Source organism: Lagenorhynchus albirostris, chromosome 1 (genome assembly GCF_949774975.1).
Source record: "Lagenorhynchus albirostris chromosome 1, mLagAlb1.1, whole genome shotgun sequence".
NCBI classification, from domain to species: domain Eukaryota; kingdom Metazoa; phylum Chordata; class Mammalia; order Artiodactyla; family Delphinidae; genus Lagenorhynchus; species Lagenorhynchus albirostris.
In genome coordinates this window covers 87,751,196-87,772,309 of record NC_083095.1, presented here as the reverse complement: position 1 = coordinate 87,772,309, position 21,114 = coordinate 87,751,196, and the positions used below count along the sequence as shown (strand labels likewise).

Sequence of the window (21,114 nt, the reverse complement as noted above, 5' to 3'; positions counted from 1 at the left end):
TGGGAGGTGATACCTCATTGTAGTTTTGATTTGCATTTCTCTAATAATTAGTGATGTTGAGCATCTTTTCATATGCCTCTTGGCCATCTGTATGTGTTCTTTGAAGAAATGTCTGTTTAGGTCTTCTGCCCACTTTTTTTTTTTTCTGCCCATTTTTTGATTGGGTTTGTTGTTTTGATATTGAGCTGCATGAGCTGTGTGTATATTTTGGAGATTAATCCTTTGTCAGTTGCTTCATTTGCAAATATTTTCTCCCATTTTGAGGGTTGCCTTTTCATCTTGTTTATGGTTTCCTTTGCTGTGCAGAAGCTTTTAAGTTTCATTAGGTCCCATTTGTTTATTTTTGTTTTTATTTCCATTTCTCTAGGAGGTGAGTCAAAAAAGATCTTGCTGTGATTTATGCCAAAGAGTGTTTTTCTATGTTATCCTCTAAGAGTTTTATAATATCCAGTATTACATTTAGGCCTTTAATCCATTTTGAGTTTATTTTTGTGTATGGTGTTAGGTAGTGTTCTAATTTCATTCTTGTACATGTAGCTGTCCAGTTTTCCCAGTATCACTTATTGAAGAAACTGTCTTTTCTCCACTGTATATTCTGCCTTCTTTGTCATAGATTAGGTGACCATAGGTGCGTGGGTTTATCTCCAGGCTTTCTATTCTGTTCCATTGATCTATATTTCTGTTTTTGTGCCAGTATCATAGTGTCTTGATTACTGTAGCTTTGTAGTATAGTCTGAAGTCAGGGAGCCTGATTTCTCCAGCTCCGTTATTTTCCCTCAAGACCACTTTGGCTATTCGGGGTCTTTTGTGTCTCCATACAAATTTTAAGATTTTTTGTTCTAGTTCCATAAAAAATGCCATTGGTAATTTGATAGGGATTGCATTGAATCTGTAGATTGCTTTGGGTAGTATAGTCATTTTCACAATATTGATTCTTCCAATCCAAGAACATGGTATATCTCTCCATCTGTTTGTATCATCTTTAATTTCTTTCATCAGTGTCTTACAGTTTTCTGCATACAGGTCTTTTGTCTCCCTAGATAGCGTTATTCCTAGGTATTTTATTCTTTTTGTTGCAGTGGTAAATGGGAGTGTTTCCTTAATTTCTCTTTCAGATTTTTTCATCATTAGCATATAGGAATGCAAGAGATTTCCATGCATTAATTTTGTATCCTGCAACTTTACCAAATTCATTGATTAGCTCTAGTAGTTTTCTGGTGGCATCTTTAGGATTCTCCATGTATAGTATCATGTCATCTGCAAACAGTGACAGTTTTACTTCTTTTCCAATTTGTATTTCTTTTTCTTCTGTGATTGCCATGGCTAGGACTTCCAAAACTATGTTGTATAATAGTGGTGAGAGTGGACATCCTTGTGTTGTTCCTGATCTTAGAGGAAATGCTTTCAGTTTTTCACCATTGAGAATGATGTTTGCTGTGGGTTTGTCATATATGGCCTTTATTATGTTGAGGTAGGTTCCCTCTATGCCAACTTTCTGGAGAGTTTTTATCATAAATGGGTGTTGAATTTTGTCAAAAGCTTTTTCTGCATCTACTGAGTTGATCATATGGTTTTTATTCTTCAAGCTGTTAGTATGGTTTATCACATTGATTGATTTACGTATATTAAAGAATCCTTGCATCCCTGGGATAAATCCCACTTGATCATGGTATATGATCCTTTTAATGTGTTGTTGGATTCTGTTTGCTAGTATTTTGTTGAGGATTTTTGCATTTGTATTCATCAGTGATATTGGTCTGTAATTTTCTTTTTTTGTAGTATCTTTGTCTGGTTTTGGTAACAGGGTGATGGTGGCCTCATAGATGAGTTTGGGAGTGTTCCTTCCTCCGCAATTTTTTGGAAGAGTTTGAGAAGGGTGGGTCTAAATGTTTGATAGAATTCATCTGTGAAGCCATCTGATCCTGGACTTTTGTTTGTTGGAAGAGTTTTAATCACAGTTTCAATTTCATTACTTGTGATTGGTCTGTTCATAGTTTCTGTTTCTTCCTGGTTCAGTCTTGGAAGGTTATACCTTTGTAAGAATTTGTCCATTTCTTCCAGGTTGTCCATTTTATTGGCATATAGTTGCTTGTAGTAAGTAGTCTCTTATGATCCTTTATACTTCTGCAGTGTCAGTTGTAATTTCTCCTTTTTTCACTTCTAATTTTACTGATTTGAATCCTCTCTCTTTTTTTTAAATATTTATTTATTTGGTTGCACTGGGTCTTAGTTGCAGCTGGTGGGCTCCTTAGTTGTAGCATGTGGGCTCCTTAGTTGCTGCTTGAGGGCTCCTTAGTTATGGCTCACCAGCTCCATGGTTGCAGCACATGGGCTCCTTTGTTGCAGCTCACGGGCTCCTTAGTTGCAGCTCACCAGCTCCTTAGTTGTCGCATGCATACTCTTGGTTGCAGCATGCATGTGGGATCTAGTTCCCTGACCAGGGATCGAAGCCGGGCCCCCTGCATTGGGAACGTGGAGTCTTAACCATTGCACCACCAGGGAAGTCCCTCCCTTTTTTTCTTGATGAGTCTGGCTTAAGGTTTATCAATTTTGTTTATCTCTCAAAGAACCAACTTTTAGTTTTATTGATCTTTGCTATTGTTTTCTTTGTTTCTATTGCATTTATTTCTGCTCTGATCTTTATGATTTCTTTCCTTCTACTAACTCTAGGGGTTTTTTTGTTCTTCTTTCTGCAGTTGCTTTAGGTGTAAGGTTAGATTGTTTATTTGAGATTCTTCTTGTTTCTTGAGGTGAGATTGAATTGCTATAAACTTCCCTTTTAGAACTGCTTTTGCTGCGTCCAATGTTTTGGGTTGTTGTGTTTTCATTGTCATTTGTTTATGTATTTTTTTATTTCCTCTTTGATTTCTTCAGTGATCTCTTGGTTATTTAGTAGTGTATTGTTTAGCCTCCATGTGTTTGTGTGTTTGTGTTTTTTATAGTTTTTTTTCCTGTAATTGATTTCTTTTTTTAAAATATTTATTTATGTATTTGGCTGCGTCAGGTCTTAGGTGCAGCGTGCAGGCTCTTTATTGCGGTGTGTGGGCTCTCTAGTTGTGGTGTGCGGGCTCTCTAGTTGTGGCGCATGGGCTCCAGAGCACGCAGGCCCAGTAGTTGTGGTGCACGGGCTCTCTAGTTGTGGTGCACCGGCTCCAGAGCACACAGGCTTTCTAGTTGTGGTGTGCAGGATCCAGAGCATATGGGCTCAGTAGTTGTGACATGTGGGGTCTCTAGTTGTGGCACAGGGGCTCTAGAGCACGTGGGCTCAGTAGTTGTGGTGTACTGGCTTAGTTGCCCTGTGGCATATGGGATCTTAGTTCCCTGATCAGGGATTGAACTTGAGTCCGCTGCATTGGAAGGCAGATTAATAACCGCTGGACCATCAGGGAAGTCCTGCCTATAATTGATTTCTAATCTCGTAGTGTTGTGGTTGAAAAAGATGCTTGATACGATTTCAACTTTCTTAAATTTACTGAGGCTTGATTTGTGACCCAAGATGTGCTCTATCCTGGAATATGTTCTGTGTGCTGTTGAGAAGAAAGTGTATTCTTCCACTTTCTAGTGGAATGTCCTGTAAATATCAATTAAGTCTATCTGGTCTACTGTGTCATTTAAAGCTGTGTATCCTTATTTATTTTCTATCTGGATGATCTCTCCATTGGTGTATGTGGAATGTTAAAGTCCCCCACTATTATTGTGTTACTGTGGATTTCCCCTTTTATGGTTGTTAGCATTTGCTTTATGTATTGAGGTGCTCCTATGTTGGGTGCATAACTATTTATAATTGTTATATCTTCTTCTTGGATTGATCCCTTGATCATTATGTAGTGACCTTCCTTGTCTCTTGTAACAGTCTTTATTTTAAAGTCTATTTTATCTGATATGAGCATTGCTACTCCAGCTTTTTTTTGATTTCCATTTGCATTGAATATCTTTTTCCATCCCCTCACATTCAGTCTGTATGTGTCTCTAGGTCTGAAGTGATCTCTTATAGACAGCATATATATGGGTCTCGTGTTTGTATCCATTCAGCCAGTTTGTGTCTTTTGGTTGGAGCATTTAATCCATTTACATTCAAGGTAATTATCAATGTGTATGTTCCTGTTACTGTTTTCTTAATTGTTTTGGGTTTGTTTTTGTGGGTCTTTTTTTCTCTTGTGTTTCCCACCTGGAGAAGTTCCTTTAGCATTTGTTGTAAAGGTGGTTTGGTGGAGCTGAATTCTCTTAGCTTTTGCTTGTCTGTAAAGCTTTTGATTTCTCTGTTGAATCTGAATGAGATCCTTGCTGGGTAGAGTAATCTTGGTTGTAGGTTTTTCCCTTTCATCACTTTAAATATCCTGCCACTCCCTTCTGGCCTGCAGAGTTTCTGCTGAAAAATTAGCTGTTAACCTTATGGGGATTCCGTTGTAGGTTATTTGTTGCTTTTCCCTTGTTGCTTTTAATATTTTTTCTTTGAATTTAATTTTTGTTAGTTTGATTAATGTGTGTCTCGGCATGTTTCTCCTTGGATTTATCCTGTATGGGACTCTCTGTGCTTCCTGGACTTGCTTGACTATTTCCTTTCCCATGTTAGGTGATTTTTCGACTATAATCTCTTCAAATATTTTCTCAGACCCTTTCTCTTTCTCTTCTTCTTCTGGGACCCCTATAATTCAAATGTTGGTGCATTTAATGTTGTCCCAGAGGTCTCTGAGACTGTCCTTATTTCTTTTCATTCTTTTTTCTTTATTCTGCTCCTTGGCTGTTATTTTTACCGTTCTATCGTCCAGCTCACTTATTTGTTCTTCTCCTTCAGTTGTTCTGTTATTGATTCCTTCTAGCGTAGTTTTCATTTCAGTTATTGTGTTGTTCATCACTGTTTGTTTGTTCTTTAGTTCTTCTAGGCCCTTGTTAAACATTTCTTGTATTTTTTCGATCTGTGCCTCCATTCTATTTACGAGATTTTGGATCATCTTTACTGTCAGTACTCTGAATTCTTTTTCAGGTAGGTTGCCGATTTCCTTTTCATTTATTTGGTCTTATAGGTTTTTACCTTGCTTCTTCGTCTGTACCATATTTTTTTGTCATCTCATTTTTTTTGACGGGTGGGGCCGTGTTCCTGTCTTGCTGGTTGTTTGGCCTGAGGCGTCCAGCACTGGAGTTTTCAGGCAGTTGGGTGGAGCCGGGTCTTGGTGCTGAGATGAGGACCAATGGGAGAGCTCACACCGATTAATATTCCCTGTGGTCTGAGGTTCTCTGTTAGTCCAGTGGTTTGGACTCAGCACTCCCACCACAGGAACTCAGGCCTGACCCCTGGCCTGGGAACCAAGACCCTGGTCACACAGGGATTCCTCCCATCCCCTTAGGTGTCCAAGGTCCCTCACCAGCGCCTGATTGGTGCCCTAGATATGAGGAGACATGAACTCTGCGTCCTCCTACTCCACCGTCTTGACTCCACACCCTGAATTTAAGTTTCTTTCATGTCTTTTTCATAGCTTGATAGCTCATTTCTTTTTAGTGCTGAATAATACTACATTGTCTGGATATACCAGTCTATCCATTCAGCTACTGCAGGACATCTTGGTTGCTTCCAAGTTTTGGCAATTATGAATAAAGCTGCTCTAGACATCCGTGTGCAGGTTTTTCTGTGGACGTAAGTTTTCAACTCATTTGGGTAAATATCAATACCAAGGAGTACTCAGTCATATGGTGAGAGTATGTTAGTTTTGGAAGAGACCACCAAACTGTCTGCCAAAATGGCTGTACTGTTTTGCATTCCCACCAGCAGTGAATGAGAGTTCTTTTGTCTCCATATCCTTGCTAACCTTTGGTGTTGTCAGACTTCCAGATTTTGGCCATTCTAATAGGTATGTTGTGATATGTCACTGTTTTCATTTGCATTTCCCTGATGACATATGGTATGGATCTTCTTCTCATATGCTTATTTGCCATCTGTATATGTTCTTTGGTCAGGTATCTATTAAGCTCTTCGGCCTATTTTTTTAATAGTGCTGTTTGTCGTCTTATTGTTTAGTTTTAAGAGTTCTTTGTATATTTTGGATAACAGTCCTTTATCAGATGTACATTTTGCAAATATTTTCTCCCAGTCTGTGGCTTGTCATCTGATTCTCTTGACATTGTCTTTTGTAGGGCAGTTTTTATTTTTAATGAAGTCCAGCTTATCAGTTATTTCCTTCATGAATTCTTCCTTTGGTATTTTATCTGAAAAAGGCATCACCATACCCAAGGTCACCTAAGTTTCCTCCCATGTTATCTCCTAGGAGTTTTATAGTTTTGCATTTTACATTTAGGTCCTTCCAGGTCTCTTCTTATTCTTGCTTGTCTGCCCCTGCTGCAGTCCCCAACCAAGGGGCAGTGCAGCTGCTCCATTGTTACCTGAGCTCTTTACTTCCATATATTTTTTACTTCAACCAGTTCCATCGTCTGTCTGACATAGACCCTCTTCTTAGAGCAACAGAGGTAGGGAAACAAGTAAATAAAGACTAAGAACTAATGCTCTGAGGGCTTCCCTGGTGGCACAGTGGTTAGGAATCCACCTGCCAATGCAGGGGACCGGGTTCGAGCCCTGGTCCAGGAAGATCCCACATGCCGTGCGCCACAACTACTGAGCTTGCACTCTAGAGCCCGTGCTCCACAATAAGAGAAGCCACCGCAATGAGAAGCTCGTGCACCACAATGAAGAGTAGCCCCTGCTCGCCACAACTAGAGAAAGCCTGCGTGTAGCAACGAAGACTCAAAGCAGCCAAAAATAAATTAATTAAATAATTTTTTTTAAAAAAGAACTAATGCTCTGATTCAAGCTTAATGTGGCTGCTTCTTGGGGTCATCTTCCTATTAATATTTTTCGCATTTGATTGAAATGACAAAAGTTCAGGCTTACTAATTGAGATCCTTCTCTAATGATAGTATAAACTACAAGCAAACTAATAGAACCAGCTCAGCAATGTTAAGCAAGTCTTTTTTTTTTTTTATTTTTTTGCATTATGCGGGCCTCTCACTGCTGTGGCCTCTCCCGTTGCGGAGCACAGGCTCCGGATGCGCAGGCTCAGCGGCCATGGCTCGTGGGCCCAGCCGCTCTGCAGCATGTGGGATCTTCCTGGACCGGGGCACGAACCCGTGTCCCCTGCATCGGCAGGCGGACTCTCAACCACTGCGCCACCAGGGAAGCCCAAGCAAGTCTTTTTAAGAGGTCTTCATATGTGAATTTCAAATCTTCTGGACTCAGGGCAGGACTAGACCCCTCTCTAAAGAAGCTGCTAAGTGAAACATGTCTGGTTAATTTCACAGCCACTCACAGAACTGTTACTTCGGCAGTCACTAACTTGGCAGTATTTGCATTGCTTCACTCCATTCAGTCTTTAGGTCTCTTTCCCATTTTTGACTTTCACACACACAGCTCTCTACAACAGGATGTCCCACAAAGAGACAAACTACAAAGCTGCCAGAGAGGGCTTATTTTTGCTACTCCTCTGAGCTGCAATACAAATTACTGCTGTTTGAAAAGGACCTGAATAAGCATCCTCCTTTGTGATAGGAGATGCCTTTGATGGTACCTTGGCTTTCTTAGACATTCCCAACTTCAGAGGTTTTGATTTGCTGTTCCTGAGAAACCACTTTCCTGACCCTTTTTTTTCATAGCTTGAAACGGCTTCCACAAGGGTCCACGCTATCATTCCTGCCCCATGGCTGAAGGAGCATGTGTATTTTCTTTTGAAGCTTATGCTGCAGCAGTGTAGGACCCAGTATGAGCTGGGGAAGCTTTTACAGCTGTTTGTTGGAAGAGAGCATCTCTTCTCTGATGGTAAGACAATACTTACAGGTAAGTTGCTGTTAGGACGTTAGCTTACTTAATCCTGAAAATATTTTAGAAGGGCATTCAGGAAATTAAAATGCATAGGATATAAGACATTACAGTCCAGAACGGGGTGTGAAGAAGAGGTTACAGGAAACTTCAGTCATGGTTAAAGCATTTAAAACAGCACAACAGGATATAAAACAAGTAATACAACTATCTACTAATTCTAAGCAAATAGCCAAATTTCCCCGGCTAACCTCTATAATACCCTGTCACTATTATTGTTTTCTTTGACAAGTAACCTTAACATGTCATCGTTGCTCAAGGTCACAGACTTGTTTCAGGAATGCCTAATTCATTTTGAAGGTTTTAAGAGACAAATTGTGTCGATTTTTTGCAGATTCCTCCAGACATTGGCAGTCTCTAAGCTTGTTGCTGATTGAATGAAACCAATATTGCCTTACCCTCTTTTCTACTTGTTTGATAATTTCAAGTTTTTGTTGAGTGATAATGTTGTTCTTTTACGCTGGATTCTGGTATTTTTCACTACCAGGGTTATTTTATCACATTTAAACTCACAGATGTTCAACTGGAAAGCTCACATTTGCACAGAACAGGCGTAGAATGCCTGGGCTTCATGCCCGTGTTGTGGGCTGTGGGGCTGATGACTAGAAGGGAAGGGGGGTGTTTCCAAAATGCAGTGTATATAAGCTACTGTCAGTTACTACATAGGCCAAACAGTAGGTCCTTTTAATATAAGATACTTTCATTGCTCTTTAGTAACTTTAATTAAGAAATAAATTTTCTGTTTTCTTGCCAGAGTTAACCCTATCCTTAAAAAATTACAAGGGTTGTCTACATTGTTAACCATTACTATAATGCTTTTATTCACGTAATTAAATTATTTCTGTTTTTATAGAATATTTGTATGTGTATATCATGTATGTGCTTAGAGAAAAGAAAGGTTTTTTAAAAGACTTATGTTTTATATTATGCCTGCAAAGAAACCCAGCATGCTCGTACTGGTGGTTAATGTGCAAGGTGTCTCACTGTCCCTGGAACTACCTAAATCAGACCACAGCTCAGCAGGTGGCATTGGGAGCAGGCTCCTATAGAATGTTTTTCATGCCCCTCCTTCATGGTAGGGCACACGTAGGCTCTATGCATACTATATTTGGGAGTAGGAGCAAACCCAGCCACATAAATTATGGCAGAGAATTCCTAATGTTACTAAGGGTAAGAATTTGTTTGATTTCATTTATATGTATAATCTAAAGAGCGAATGAACAAACAGAAACAAACTCATAGATACCAGGAACAAACTGGTGGTTGCCAGAGAGGAGGAGGGTGAGGGGATGGGCAAAATAAGTGAAGGGGATTAAGAGGTACAAACTCCCAGTTATAAAATAAGTAAGTCACAAGGATGTAATATACAGCATAGGGAATATAGTCAATAAAATTGTAATAACCTTGTAGGGTGACAGTAACTAGATGTATCATGGTGATCATTTTGTAATGTTCAAAAATATCAAATCACTGTGCTGTACACCTGAAACTGATATAATATTGTAAGTCACTTATATTACACTTTGATTAAAAAAAGAGTCTCTCTTTTTTTAAAAGAGACTTTCCTGGGGACATCAGGAAGTGCTTAGCTGGGTCTCCCTGGGTTAAGTTAGATAGATATCTGGAGGAGCAAGTGGTGCTCCATTCTGAAGACAGTGTACCACAGGAGAGCTTTGGCTGTTGACCACCTGCAGTTTCAGCTGTCCTAGAAGTTCTGTGTCTTGATCCACATGCTGCCTGCAGTGAATGAATGAGTGAACAATTATAAAAACAAATTTGTTCAAGGTAGGAGAAAAATCTGGAAAAAGATGGAACTAACCTGAATGAATGGCCAAATCTTCCCAAGGTTAACTGAGTTGCTACTACATAGCAGGCCACCAACTTCTGCCTGGTATATAAAGCCAGATTTATAGATGGAGTCCATGTGCTAATCTTAATAGTTCTTAATATAGGAGCTGCCTTTGGCTTCCTCTGTCAGCCAACCAGAGTAGAAAAATAGGTTTTTATTTTCCCTTTAACTACATTATTATGTTAAATATAAATATTCTCCCCTCATATTTAGTTACTCTTGAAATGCCATAGCAGTATTTTACTGATTAAATGCTTATATCTGCTTCTCTTTGGCACAGGTCCAGATGTGAAGAAGCTGTGTGTCCTTAGCCAAATTTTGAAGGATACATCCATAGCCATTAATCGTGTAATTATTACCAGCTACAGCCTTGAGAATTTTCAGCATGAATGTAGATCAATTTTAGAAAAACTGGAGACAGATGGATACTTTGCTTTGGCCAGAAGGGTAGCAGAACTAGCTGAGCTACCTGTGGATAACTTGATTATTGAAGAGGTATGATTAGTCTTTTAAGTTATTTAAAATCTTAGCTTTGTGAACCAGCATTAAACAGAGAACTAAATGACGTATGTGATTTACCAGTGATGATACTTTTTCACTTTTTTTTTTTTTTTTTTTGCGGTACGCGGGCCTCTCACTGTTGTGGCCTCACCCGCTGCGGAGCACAGGCTCCGGACACGCAGGCTCAGCGGCCATGGCCCACGGGCCCAGCCGCTCCGCGGCATGTGGGATCTTCCCGGACTGGGGCACGAACCCATGTCCCCTGCATCGGCAGGCGGACTCTCAACCACTGCGCCACCAGGGAAGCCCTACTTTTTCACTTTTGACACAGACATTACTTTCAGAAATGGATGAGCCTAGAATGCCCATTTTTGACGAATGTTTGCTTTAATATAAGGTTAGCTTACAGGACATGCTACAACTATTTTACTTTGAATAGAATTAAATATAAGGTGGCTTCCTCTTGAACCTCATTCAATTAGATAAATTTAGATTTGTTTTTCATACCTTAACTTCCCAGATAAAATATCCAGGATCATCTGTAGCCAAGTCCCATGTTCTCTAACTTGATTTGGGTTTTAACAAGTACGGTATACCGAGGGAGCATTAGCATTTATATTTCTTTATCCAGGAAAGGCTAAAAATTGCTGTGTTCAATTTCACAGATAACACAGGAAATGCAGACCTTAAAACACATTGACCAGTGGTCCCTGAAACAAGCAAGAATTGATTTCTGGAAAAAATGTCATGAGAATTTTAAGAAAAATTCCATTTCAAGCAAAGCAGCTTCTTCCTTTTTCTCAGCCCAGGCTCTTATGGCATGTGAGTGCCCAGCTGAAGAGGGACCAAGCAGCACTGAGGAGCGCCATCTGCTCCTCACTCTGGCAGGACACTGGCTTGCCCAGGAGGACCTGGTGCCTTTGGAGGAGCTGGAGGAGCTAGAGAAGCAGATCTGGCTCTGCCGCATCACCCAGCACACCCTCAGGGGAAGCCAGGAGGAAATAGGCCCCGGATGTTCTCAACAGATTTCAACTAGTGGTGAACTTTCCTTTGAAAGCTTAGCCAGTGAGTTTTCATTCTCTAAGTTGGCTGCTCTGAACACATCAAAATATTTAGAATTGAATGGCCTTCCATCCAAAGACACTTGTGAGAACAAACTGAACTGGAAGGAGCAGGAGTCCCTAAACTTTTTGATTGGGCGCCTATTGGATGATGGCTGTGTGCATGAAGCAAGTAGAGTATGCCGATATTTTCATTTCTATAACCAAGATGTTGCCTTGGTGTTGCATTGCAGAGCACTAGCTTCAGGGGAAGCTAGTGTGGATGACCTGCACCTGGACATCCATGCTCTCTTACAAAGTCCTGAGCTGCTTGAGGAAGAAGAAGAACCTGGCGTTCCTCTAAGGAAAGTCCAAAGCAGTAAGTGAAGGAGATCAAACTGCCCTGAGTCCTGTGAGGTGCTGTTGGCATTCTCTCCAGGAAGAAAGGGTCCCTTTTGGCATACCAGTTACACTAAATTAAGGGTAATTCATAAACTAGTTAATTAGTCAATGAAGTAGGAACACCTATGTCTTTTTTTTTTTAACCTAGAGCTCCAGTTTATCACACTTATTTATCTATTTACTTATTTATTTATTTGGCTGCATTGGTCTTAGTTGTGGCACACGGGATCTTCGTTGCAGCATGCGAGATCTTTAATTGTGGCATGTGGGATCTTTAGTTGCAGCATGCGGGATCCTTTAGATGTGGCATGCAGAATCGTTAGTTGTGGCATGCGAACTCTTAGTTGCAGCATGTGGGATCTAGTTCCCTGACCAGGGATCGAACCCGGGCCCTCTGCATTGGGAGTGCAGAGTCATAGCCACTGGACCACCAGGGAAGTCCCACCTAGGTCTTTTAACTAGCTAAGTAACAAAGTTAGAGGGAATCTATCTGACTTGTGGCTACTTCACTGAAATTTATCCTATGTAAATAATCAGGTTTCCAATTGTACATGATCACATATAGAAATATAATTGATTTTTTATGTTAACCTTTAATCCTGTGATCTTGCTAAACTCACTTATCCTAGGAGTTTTCTTATAGATTCCTTGGGATTTTCTATGGAGATAATCATATCTGTGAATAGAGGCAGTTCTCTTTCCTCCTTTCCAATCTGTTTGCCTTATTTATTTTTCTTGCTTTACTGCTCTAGCAAGGACTCCCGGCATGATGTTGGATAGGGGTGGTGAGAGTGGACATCCTTGCCTTGTTACTGACCTTAGGGAGGAAGCATTCAGTCTTTCATCATTAAGTGTGATATTAGCTGTAGGTTTTTTGAAGACACCCTTTGTCATGTTGAGGAAGTTCCCTATTTGCTGAGAGTTTTTATCATGGATCAATGTTGAATTTTTTCTGCATCCATTGATATGATCGTGTTTGGTTTTTTTTTTCTTGTTTAGACTAGTAATACAGTAGATTACATTAATTGATCTTTTAAAATATTGAACCAGCTTTTTTGTATTCCCAGGAAAAACCTCACTTGGTTATGGTGCATTATTCTTTTTGATATATTACTGGAATCAACTTGCTATTTTGTTGAGAATTCTTACATTTATGTTCATGAAGAATATTGATCTGTACTTTTTTTTTTTAATACTATCTTTGGTTTTTGCATCAGGGTAATGCTAGTTTAATGCATTTCTGGAAAACATTACATGGAATTGGTGTTATTTCTTCTTTAAATGTTCAGTAGAATTTACCAGTAAAACCATCTAAACCTGGAGATTTTTGTTTTGGAAGATTTTTATTTATTTATTTATTTATTTACTTTTGGCTGTGTTGGGTCTTCGTTGCTGCACGCGGGCTTTCTCTAGTTGGGGTGAATGGGATCTACTCTTCATTGCATGTGCAGGCTTCTTATTGTGGTGGCTTCTCTTGTTACAGAGCACAGGCTCTAGGCTCACAGGCTTCAGTAGTTGTGGCACGCGGGCTCTAGAGCACAGGCTCAGTAGTTGTGGCACACCAGCTTAGTTGCTCCGTGGCATGTGGGATCTTCCCAGACCAGGGCTTGAATCCATGTCCCCTGCATTGGCAGGCGGATTCTTAACCACTGCGTCACCAGGGAAGCCCTGGAAGATTTTTAACTACAAATTTATTTCATAGTTATATGACTAATCAGGTTATCTTTTTCATCTCAGGTGAGTTTTGGTAGTTTGTGGTTTTTGAGGAAACCTTTTCTTACCTTTGGGTTATTTGCACACTTTTTAGTCATCCATTTTAATTTGTGATTTTGACTGTATAGCTCTGCATCGCTTTTTTAATTGGTTGCTTTATGGGTTACATTATACATTTGTAACTTTTCACAGTCTACTTAAAATTATATTTTAAGGGTAGAAACCTTACCACCATGTAGGTTACTTTACTTCTCTCCCTTTATGTGTTAGTTGCCTTATTATATTACACCTACATACACTGAAAATCTCATCAAACAATGCTAGATTTTTTGTTTTCAACCGAAAAATATATTTTAACAAACTCAAGAGGAGAGTAGTTTATTATATTTACTCAGATATTTACAATTTTTGTTGCTCTTCCTTCATTCCTGATGTTCCAAGTTTCCTTCTAGTTTCTTTTTCCTTCTGTGTGAAGGACTTCCTTTAGTAATTCTTTCAGAGTTGTCTGCTGGAAACAGATTCTCTTAGTTTTACTTCATCTGAGAATGTCTCTATTGCACCTTCATTCCTGAAGGATGATTTTTGCTGGATATAGAACATTTATTATTTTCTTTCCACACTTAAAAATGTTCTGCCGGGCTTCCCTAGTGGCGCAGTGGTTGAGAGTCCGCCTGCCGATGCAGGGGACACGGGTTCGTGCCCCGGTCCGGGAAGATCCCACATGCCGCGGAGCGGCTGGGCCCGTGAGCCATGGCTTCTGGGCCTGCATGTCCGGAGCCTGTGCTCCGCAGCGGGAGAGGCCACAACAGTGAGAGTCCCGCCTACCACCAAAAAAACAAACAAACAAAATGTTCTGCCACTTCCTTTCGACTTCTGTGGTATTTGATGAATAATCTGCAGTCATTCGAATCACTGTTCCCCTGTAGATAATGCATTTTTCTCTTGTTGCTTTCAAGATTTTTTTCCTGTCTTTTGTCTTCAGCAGTTTGGTTATAGCATGACTGGACATGTATTTTGGGGGGCTTATGCTATTTGGGGTTCACTGAGTTTCTTAAATATGTAGCTTTATCAAGTTTAGGTAGTTTTCAGACATCATTTTTTTCAAATATTTTTCCAGCACCATACTCTTCCTCCTCTCCTTATGAGACTCCAATGACTCCAATGAAACAAAAACAAAAGTTATTGTTTCACAAGTCCCTGAAGCTTTGTTCAGATTGGATAATTTCTATTTTTCTATCTTCAGTTTCACTGACTCTGTCCTCTGGCATTTCCATTCTGCTATTAAGATTTTTTTTAATTTCTGTGATTTTAAAATTTCAGTTCTACAACTTCCATTTTATTCTTCTTTATACCATTTATTTCTTTGCTAAGACTTTCTGTTTTTCCGTTTAAGAGCGTTCATAGTTGCTTGTTGGAACATTTGTAATAGCTGCTTTAAAGTCTTTTTCAGATAATTTCAACATTTATGTCATTTTAGTGCTGGGTTTCATCGTTTGTCTTTTCTTTGTCTTATATGAGTTGAGATCTTCTTGTATTTTTGTATGCTGAATAACTTCATGTTGTATCTTGGACATTTCGAATAGTGTGTTATGGGATGCTGCATCTTGTTTAAATCCTATGAAGAATGTTGGATATGTTTTTAGCAGGCAATTGACCTGGCTGTGTTCAGACTACACGTTCCAATGTACTTTCTGTGGGCTGTGGTTGTAACATCAGTTCAGTTTTCAAATTCTTTGTGGTGCTGTTCAGATCCATCCTGTATGTGCCATCCTGTGGTCAGTCTGCAACCTGCGTAGTGGTCTGTCTGTTGACTTAGTTCTCAAAGTCTTTGATATGTTGGTCGGGATCAGATCCATACATGCAAAGCCTAGGAATGAGCCCTAATGTTTATAAACAACTTTATTGTGTTGCCTTCCTGAATCTCTCTTCCAAGTACTTTCTGGTTGCCCGAGGCTTTCCTTTTCAGTCTTCTGGCCAAAGCTGGAGGTTTAGTTACCCCATCCTGTCATGTACTTTCCTGACTGCCCGCATCTAGGGCCAGCTGACAGGAGGATAATACAAAAAGGAACAGGGATTCACTCTGCCCCCTTAGGACCAGAGCACCTCTGATCGGAAAAGAAGGTCCCTCTCTGAGTTTTGGCTCTTGCCAACTGCTACTGCAGCCCCTCCCACCACAGCTGAGTGGTTGCTTAGGAGCTAGGACCAGAGAGAATGGGCTGTGGGAGTTCCCTTTCCGCTCCTTGAGCCTGTTCTGGAGGACGTCTCCTGGAGCCCACTCTCTTTGTGAGCTGTAGTGCTTGGTTCTGGGTTTCGGGCAGTGTTGCATTCAATCTGGAGATTCCTAGAGGGGAGAAAATGGTGATGCAGGTTATCTTCGATCCATCTGCTACTATTTGCTCTTCAGAGTCCTCATATAGCACTGCATGCACTGTGTCCAGGTTTTATATTGAGGTCAGTGGGAGAGACCTAGAACTGAAAACTCTAATGAAGGATTTTAAGTAGGGGAATAACATGGTCTGAGTTGCTTTTTATATTTTTGTGTTTAAAGAATATTTTTAAAAGAGTAATATCTTAAAAGCAAAAGTATTACATGCTTAATGTAATAAATCACACAATACAGAAGTGCATAAAGTAAAAAGTGAAAGTTATTTATCCGTTCAACACCACGCCCACCAAATTCCCCCAGAATAACATCTTTTACTTGCTTGGCGTACATTATTTTCTACGTGTGGGCTCGCACATGTGTGCGTGTGTGCACACATTTATTTTCTACAAAAATACAGTTATATTGTTCTGCAACATTTTTCCCTGTCAGTACAGATAGATTGACCTCATTCTTTTAATAACTGCAGGGTATTCTACTATATGAATGTACTATGATTTTTTTTAAATTGGAGTATGGTTGCTTTACAATATTGTGTTAGCTGATTCACTTTTCTGTACAGTATAGACTATATGTATACATATATCCCCTCTTTTTTGGATTTCCTTCCCAGGTCATGTACTATGATTTTTTTAACAATGATTTACTGATACACATTTAAAATTTTTCAATTTTGTTTTTGCTATTAGAAACAGTGTTATATAAATATTCTTTTCTACTTTTTTCCACTAACAGAAACCCTTTCTCAAATTAAGAAAGTTTTATTTTAGGCTAAGAGCTTTTTTTAAAAAAGCAGGAATGGATTCTAATTTTACTGTGCCTTTAAGGTATCTGTCAGATGATCCTTGATTTTTGTGATTTGCATTTTAGAATGTGAAGAATGCTGAGTGTGTGGAAGATGGAGTTGGGGAAGAAGGGAGGCTGACGGCAGGAGACAGTAACACCTCTTAGATGCAGGGTGATAAAGGCTGGAACTAAGGTGGTGACTGGAGAGATGTTTTGGAGATACAGTCAGGTAGACCTGGTGATTATTTGACATAAGGGGAAATTGGGAGGCAGTGTATGTGGAGGACAGTCTGGCAGGCATCTTTGGTGATGATCTCTAGAGTGTTCATTAGGTGGCTTTGAGTCTTTGAAGTATCCTGGGCTGGGGATTTCCTAGAAGAAGGCAATGAAAGAAGTTTAAGTGGGGTGTGAGCCCTGTTAGAAGTGGTCCCAGACCCAGGGGGAGTCAACAGGGTGCAGTGAAGGAAGCTGTGAGCAGAGAGGTAGAGTCATAGGGGGCTGAGGAGAGACCTTAAAAGCCCCTTAAAGCCCCCCTCAGACCTGTATTTGCTTCCAGCTTCAAGTTTGGACAGTCAGTCATTTGTGATACTGCCCCCCAGTGGTGAAGTGGTGACTACTCTGGAAACTCTGACAAGCAAATGCCTCCATGGGAAGAATTATTGCCGGCAGGTCCTCTGTCTCTATGCACTTGCCAAGGTACGTGCCAAAGGGCTGGGTCTCCACAGGAGCTCCCTCTGAGAGGGGGGGAAGGGAGAAGGTGAAGGTGGATTTTGGACATTGCCCTCGGTCAGCCCTTCAGATTATAATCATGACCTGGGAGTAGAGCTCTTGTCAGGATGTTGGCCCCTATAAATCCATCCCTGGGGAATAGTGGTGAGCTTTCCATATGGGAAAGAGCCCAAAATAAGTTTTAAAATAGAATTAAATGGAATGTAATGACTGTAAAACAGGAACCAGAGCAGCCAGGAATTGTTCTGGCTTTGTGCTGAATGAGGGAGAAAAAGAGTAGATTCTAAGTGCAGTGGAAGAGCACGAGAGAAAGCAGGCCGAGCACTAAAAGCCCTTCCTTGGACAACAAGGCTCAGAGACTTCTTTGGAAATTGAGGGTTTCCTTGCTGCCACGGGAACAATAAAGAAGGGGCTCTGCCTTTTATTCAGCTTCCTTAGGTTTCATAACATTTGAAAAGCTCAGTGTTCAGTGAGAGATCAGTCACCTGATGTTTTCTGAAGACAAGCCTTTCTCTTGCTTGGATTCACCTCATTGGCAAAGCAATTTAGAAAGGGCTAGAAAACAGTGTTTGCTTCTTCTAAGGTTTCTGCTCAGGATGAGGGATCTTTAAGCTCAGAAAACCATGGCGTCTGTCCACATCAGATTTCAGGAAAGGCTGTCTTTTGCTGGCTTTCTCCTGGTTCCTAACGATGGCTGGGATTGGCTCTGCCTTCCTCTCAGGAGTTGGGCTGTTCCTACACAGATGTCGCTGCCCAGGATGGTGAGGCCATTCTCCGGGTAATCTTGGCCTCTCAGCAGCCTGACCGATGCAAGCGAGCTCAAGCCTTCATCAGCACCCAGGGCCTCGAGCCAGACACAGTGGCTGAACTTGTGGCTGAAGAGGTGACCCGGGAGCTGCTGACCCCATCAGAGGGAACAGGTGCCCTACTTTTCAGGCCTCCCCAGCCTTTCAGATCACATTCTCAAGTTCCCAGCATTAAGGATTTGATGTTATGCTCATATATGTGCTGTCCTTTCAAGGTTGCCAGGTTGCACTTGTAAGAGGAGAACACATTGCATTTATTTTGTTACTATTGCTTTTTGTTTATTGTTTTATGATTATATTTAGAGTAACTGTGCCTTTCTCTGAGCTAATGAGCTCCTGCTGTCCTGTAAGATGGCATCTCACCTGAGATATTTGACCCCAGCAAGAGGAGAGCTGCCCGGGAGCGCCTTCACCATTACCTCCTGGTGCCCAGGCCTGGGCAGAGTGGGCCTCCTGCTCTGGGGCTCTTGTCTTCCTTTCATCTCTCTCAAGGTAAAACTAGCACCTTTCTCCACATCTTTCTGTATAGGACATAAGCAGACGTTCACCCCAACAGAGGAAAGCCAGACGTTTCTTCAGCTGACTGCTCTGTGTCAAGACCGCACCTTGGTAGGCATGAAGTTGTTGGATAAGATTTCCTCCGTTCCCCATGGGGACTTGTCTTGCAGTAAGTTCTTGGCCACTTTCTTACATGTTTTGGGCCCAAGCAGGTCTCTAAGAAGTCTTCTGAGGTTAAGTCTTTTCAAAACTCAGTTTGGATCCTTGTTCCTTCTCTGGATCCCTACTCCTCCAGGATTGTTTATAAGTTCTTAGTAGAAAGCCATAAGTTCACTGAAGAAAAGTTAGAAAATATATATGGCAAAGCAGCCCCAAATTTAAAATCACACAAAAAGGTAACCTTTTAACATTTGGCATATTTAGCTTATTTTCTTCTTACATTACCCTGAAAAATGGCTATTATTGTCCCCATTTTAGAAGGAAACTGAAGCTTTAGAAAAGTTGATTAATTTATAACTATTAAGCGGCAGAGCTGGCATATGAACCGTCTGTGTGATTTCAAAGCCTGCTCGCTTTTCAGTGTTGTTGTATGCATTCAGTAGTATGTGTCCCTCTCATCTTTTTCTATGCAAGTCCATAGGTTTTTATTTTTCAAAAATAGCATTATACTGTGTATACTGTTTATAATTACCAATATGCTGTCATTAATATCTTTCCATGACACTATTCTATATAATTTTTTATAATTTTTAGTCGTTACATATTATTTCTCTTATATGTAATTAAAAAATGTATATACCCTATTGTAGGACCTATAGATTGCTTCTAATTTTCTGCTGTTTTAAACACTGTGATTGACATGCTTATAGGCAAATCTGTGTGCACATCCATGGTTATTTCCCTAAGACAAATTCCTGATTCAGGAGTATGCCCATTTTTAAGGCTTTATATATATATATTGCCAAATTTACTTCAGGAAAAAAAATTCACTTTCACTCCCTCTTAAGCAGTGTGTGAGTATCATTTCCTGGAGCCCATTATACTCTGCAAATTTGACTGACACGTAAAAGGCATTTTACTGATGTTTTGTGAATACGTGAGATTTTAAGAGGTTGAATACATTTATTATTATTTTTTTTGTGGTACGCGGGCCTCTCACTGCTCTGGCCTCTCCATTTGCGGAGTGCAGGCTCAGCGGCCATGGCTCACGGGCCCAGCCGCTCCGCGGCATGTGGGATCTTCCCGGACCGGGGCACGAACCCGTGTCCCCTGCATCAGCAGGCGGACTCTCAACCACTGCGCCACCAGGGAAGCCCTGAATAGGTTTATTTTTAAAACAGCCTTTTGGGAATTCCCTGGCGGTCCAGTGGTTAGGACTCGGCAATTTCACTGCTGTGTGCCTGGGTTCGATCCCTGGTCAGGGAACTAAGATCCCACAAGCCGTGCAGCATGGCCAAAACATAAATAAATAAAATAGCCTTCTGTATCTCTTCTCAGTCCAGTTCAGCAACATCTACTGAGTACTGACTGTGCGCCAGGCACTCTAAAAACAGGGGTATGGTGAACAAGTTAAGCAGCAGTCCTGGAGCTCACAGACTAGGGGTGTCATTCACAGTAAGCATGCTGATGGGGCCAAAGGTTTTTTTTCCTTTCCTTTTTTTCCTTTCCTTTTTTTCCTCCCAAAGGTTATGGGAGGAAATGTGCAAACCAAGACCAGAAGCATTAGTAGCCAGTAGGTTTGGGGAGGGCCCCACAGGTGCAAAGGCCCAGAGGGCACAGCATATATTAAGGCTGAGAACCCCTCTTCTGTCTTCCAGCATTGCAAATATTTTTCCCAGTTTGCCTTTTAATTGTGCTCATAGTGATTGTGTATAGTAGTTTTAAATTTGTGTGCGTCACATCTCAATCTAGAAAGCCTGTAGAAGCGCAGAGCATCAAATAGCACTTGATTAGGCCCTAAGACTCTCCACTCAGCTACAGAGAATGCCCTCGGACTTGTATTGGCAGGTACTCCATCAGTTTGTCTGCAGAAAGTTCCTCCATCTTTAGAAAGCTAGCGTTCTTTGTTCTCATTTTTTGAGCCTTTGGGAAATGCTGTCACTATATGCAGACTGTCTGAGGAGAGAGTTAATCCCTGTGCTGTCACTGAGAGAACTGACTTCATCAGGGGGCCATCCCAGAGCTAGAACTGGTGAGGTCAGGGATCTCAGAGGACTGGTGAGAGAGCCTTCTCCAGACAGGCCCAGCTGTACCAGGCCCCTTGACCCTCCTGCCAGGTACAGAGCTAGACAGGGGTTAGCCAGGGTTGAAAGTCCTGTCTTACCAGTGCCCAACCCACCCAGCCACAGAGCTGCTGATCCTGGCTCATCACTGCTTCACACTGACATGCCACATGGAGGGCATCATCCGAGTCCTGCAGGCCGCCCGGCTGCTCACAGACAACCACTTGGCCCCCAATGAGGAGTACGGACTGGTGGTAAGTCACCCCCTCACCTTCACCCTCCATCCTGAGGAAACCTTTGATAGAACAGATAGGCTGGAGACTA

General features: G+C 41.0%; 1 protein-coding gene across 2 annotated transcripts in view; it reads left to right on the top strand.

The window, feature by feature from the left end:
- SPG11 (SPG11 vesicle trafficking associated, spatacsin) overlaps window positions 1-21,114 on the top strand; it is a 76,402-nt gene that overhangs the window by 49,722 nt on the left and 5,566 nt on the right. Inside the window, exons 28-34 of one of the 2 annotated variants that reach the window (XM_060149103.1) lie at window positions 7,639-7,801; window positions 9,991-10,205; window positions 10,877-11,630; window positions 17,092-17,231; window positions 17,986-18,184; window positions 18,600-18,737; window positions 20,911-21,044. In XM_060149103.1, the coding sequence (XP_060005086.1) occupies window positions 7,639-7,801; window positions 9,991-10,205; window positions 10,877-11,630; window positions 17,092-17,231; window positions 17,986-18,184; window positions 18,600-18,737; window positions 20,911-21,044 (1,743 nt within the window). Of the gene's footprint in view, window positions 1-7,638; window positions 7,820-9,990; window positions 10,206-10,876; window positions 11,631-17,091; window positions 17,232-17,985; window positions 18,185-18,599; window positions 18,738-20,910; window positions 21,045-21,114 lie in introns of both variants that reach the window. The other variant, XM_060149096.1, reaches the window with a different exon arrangement.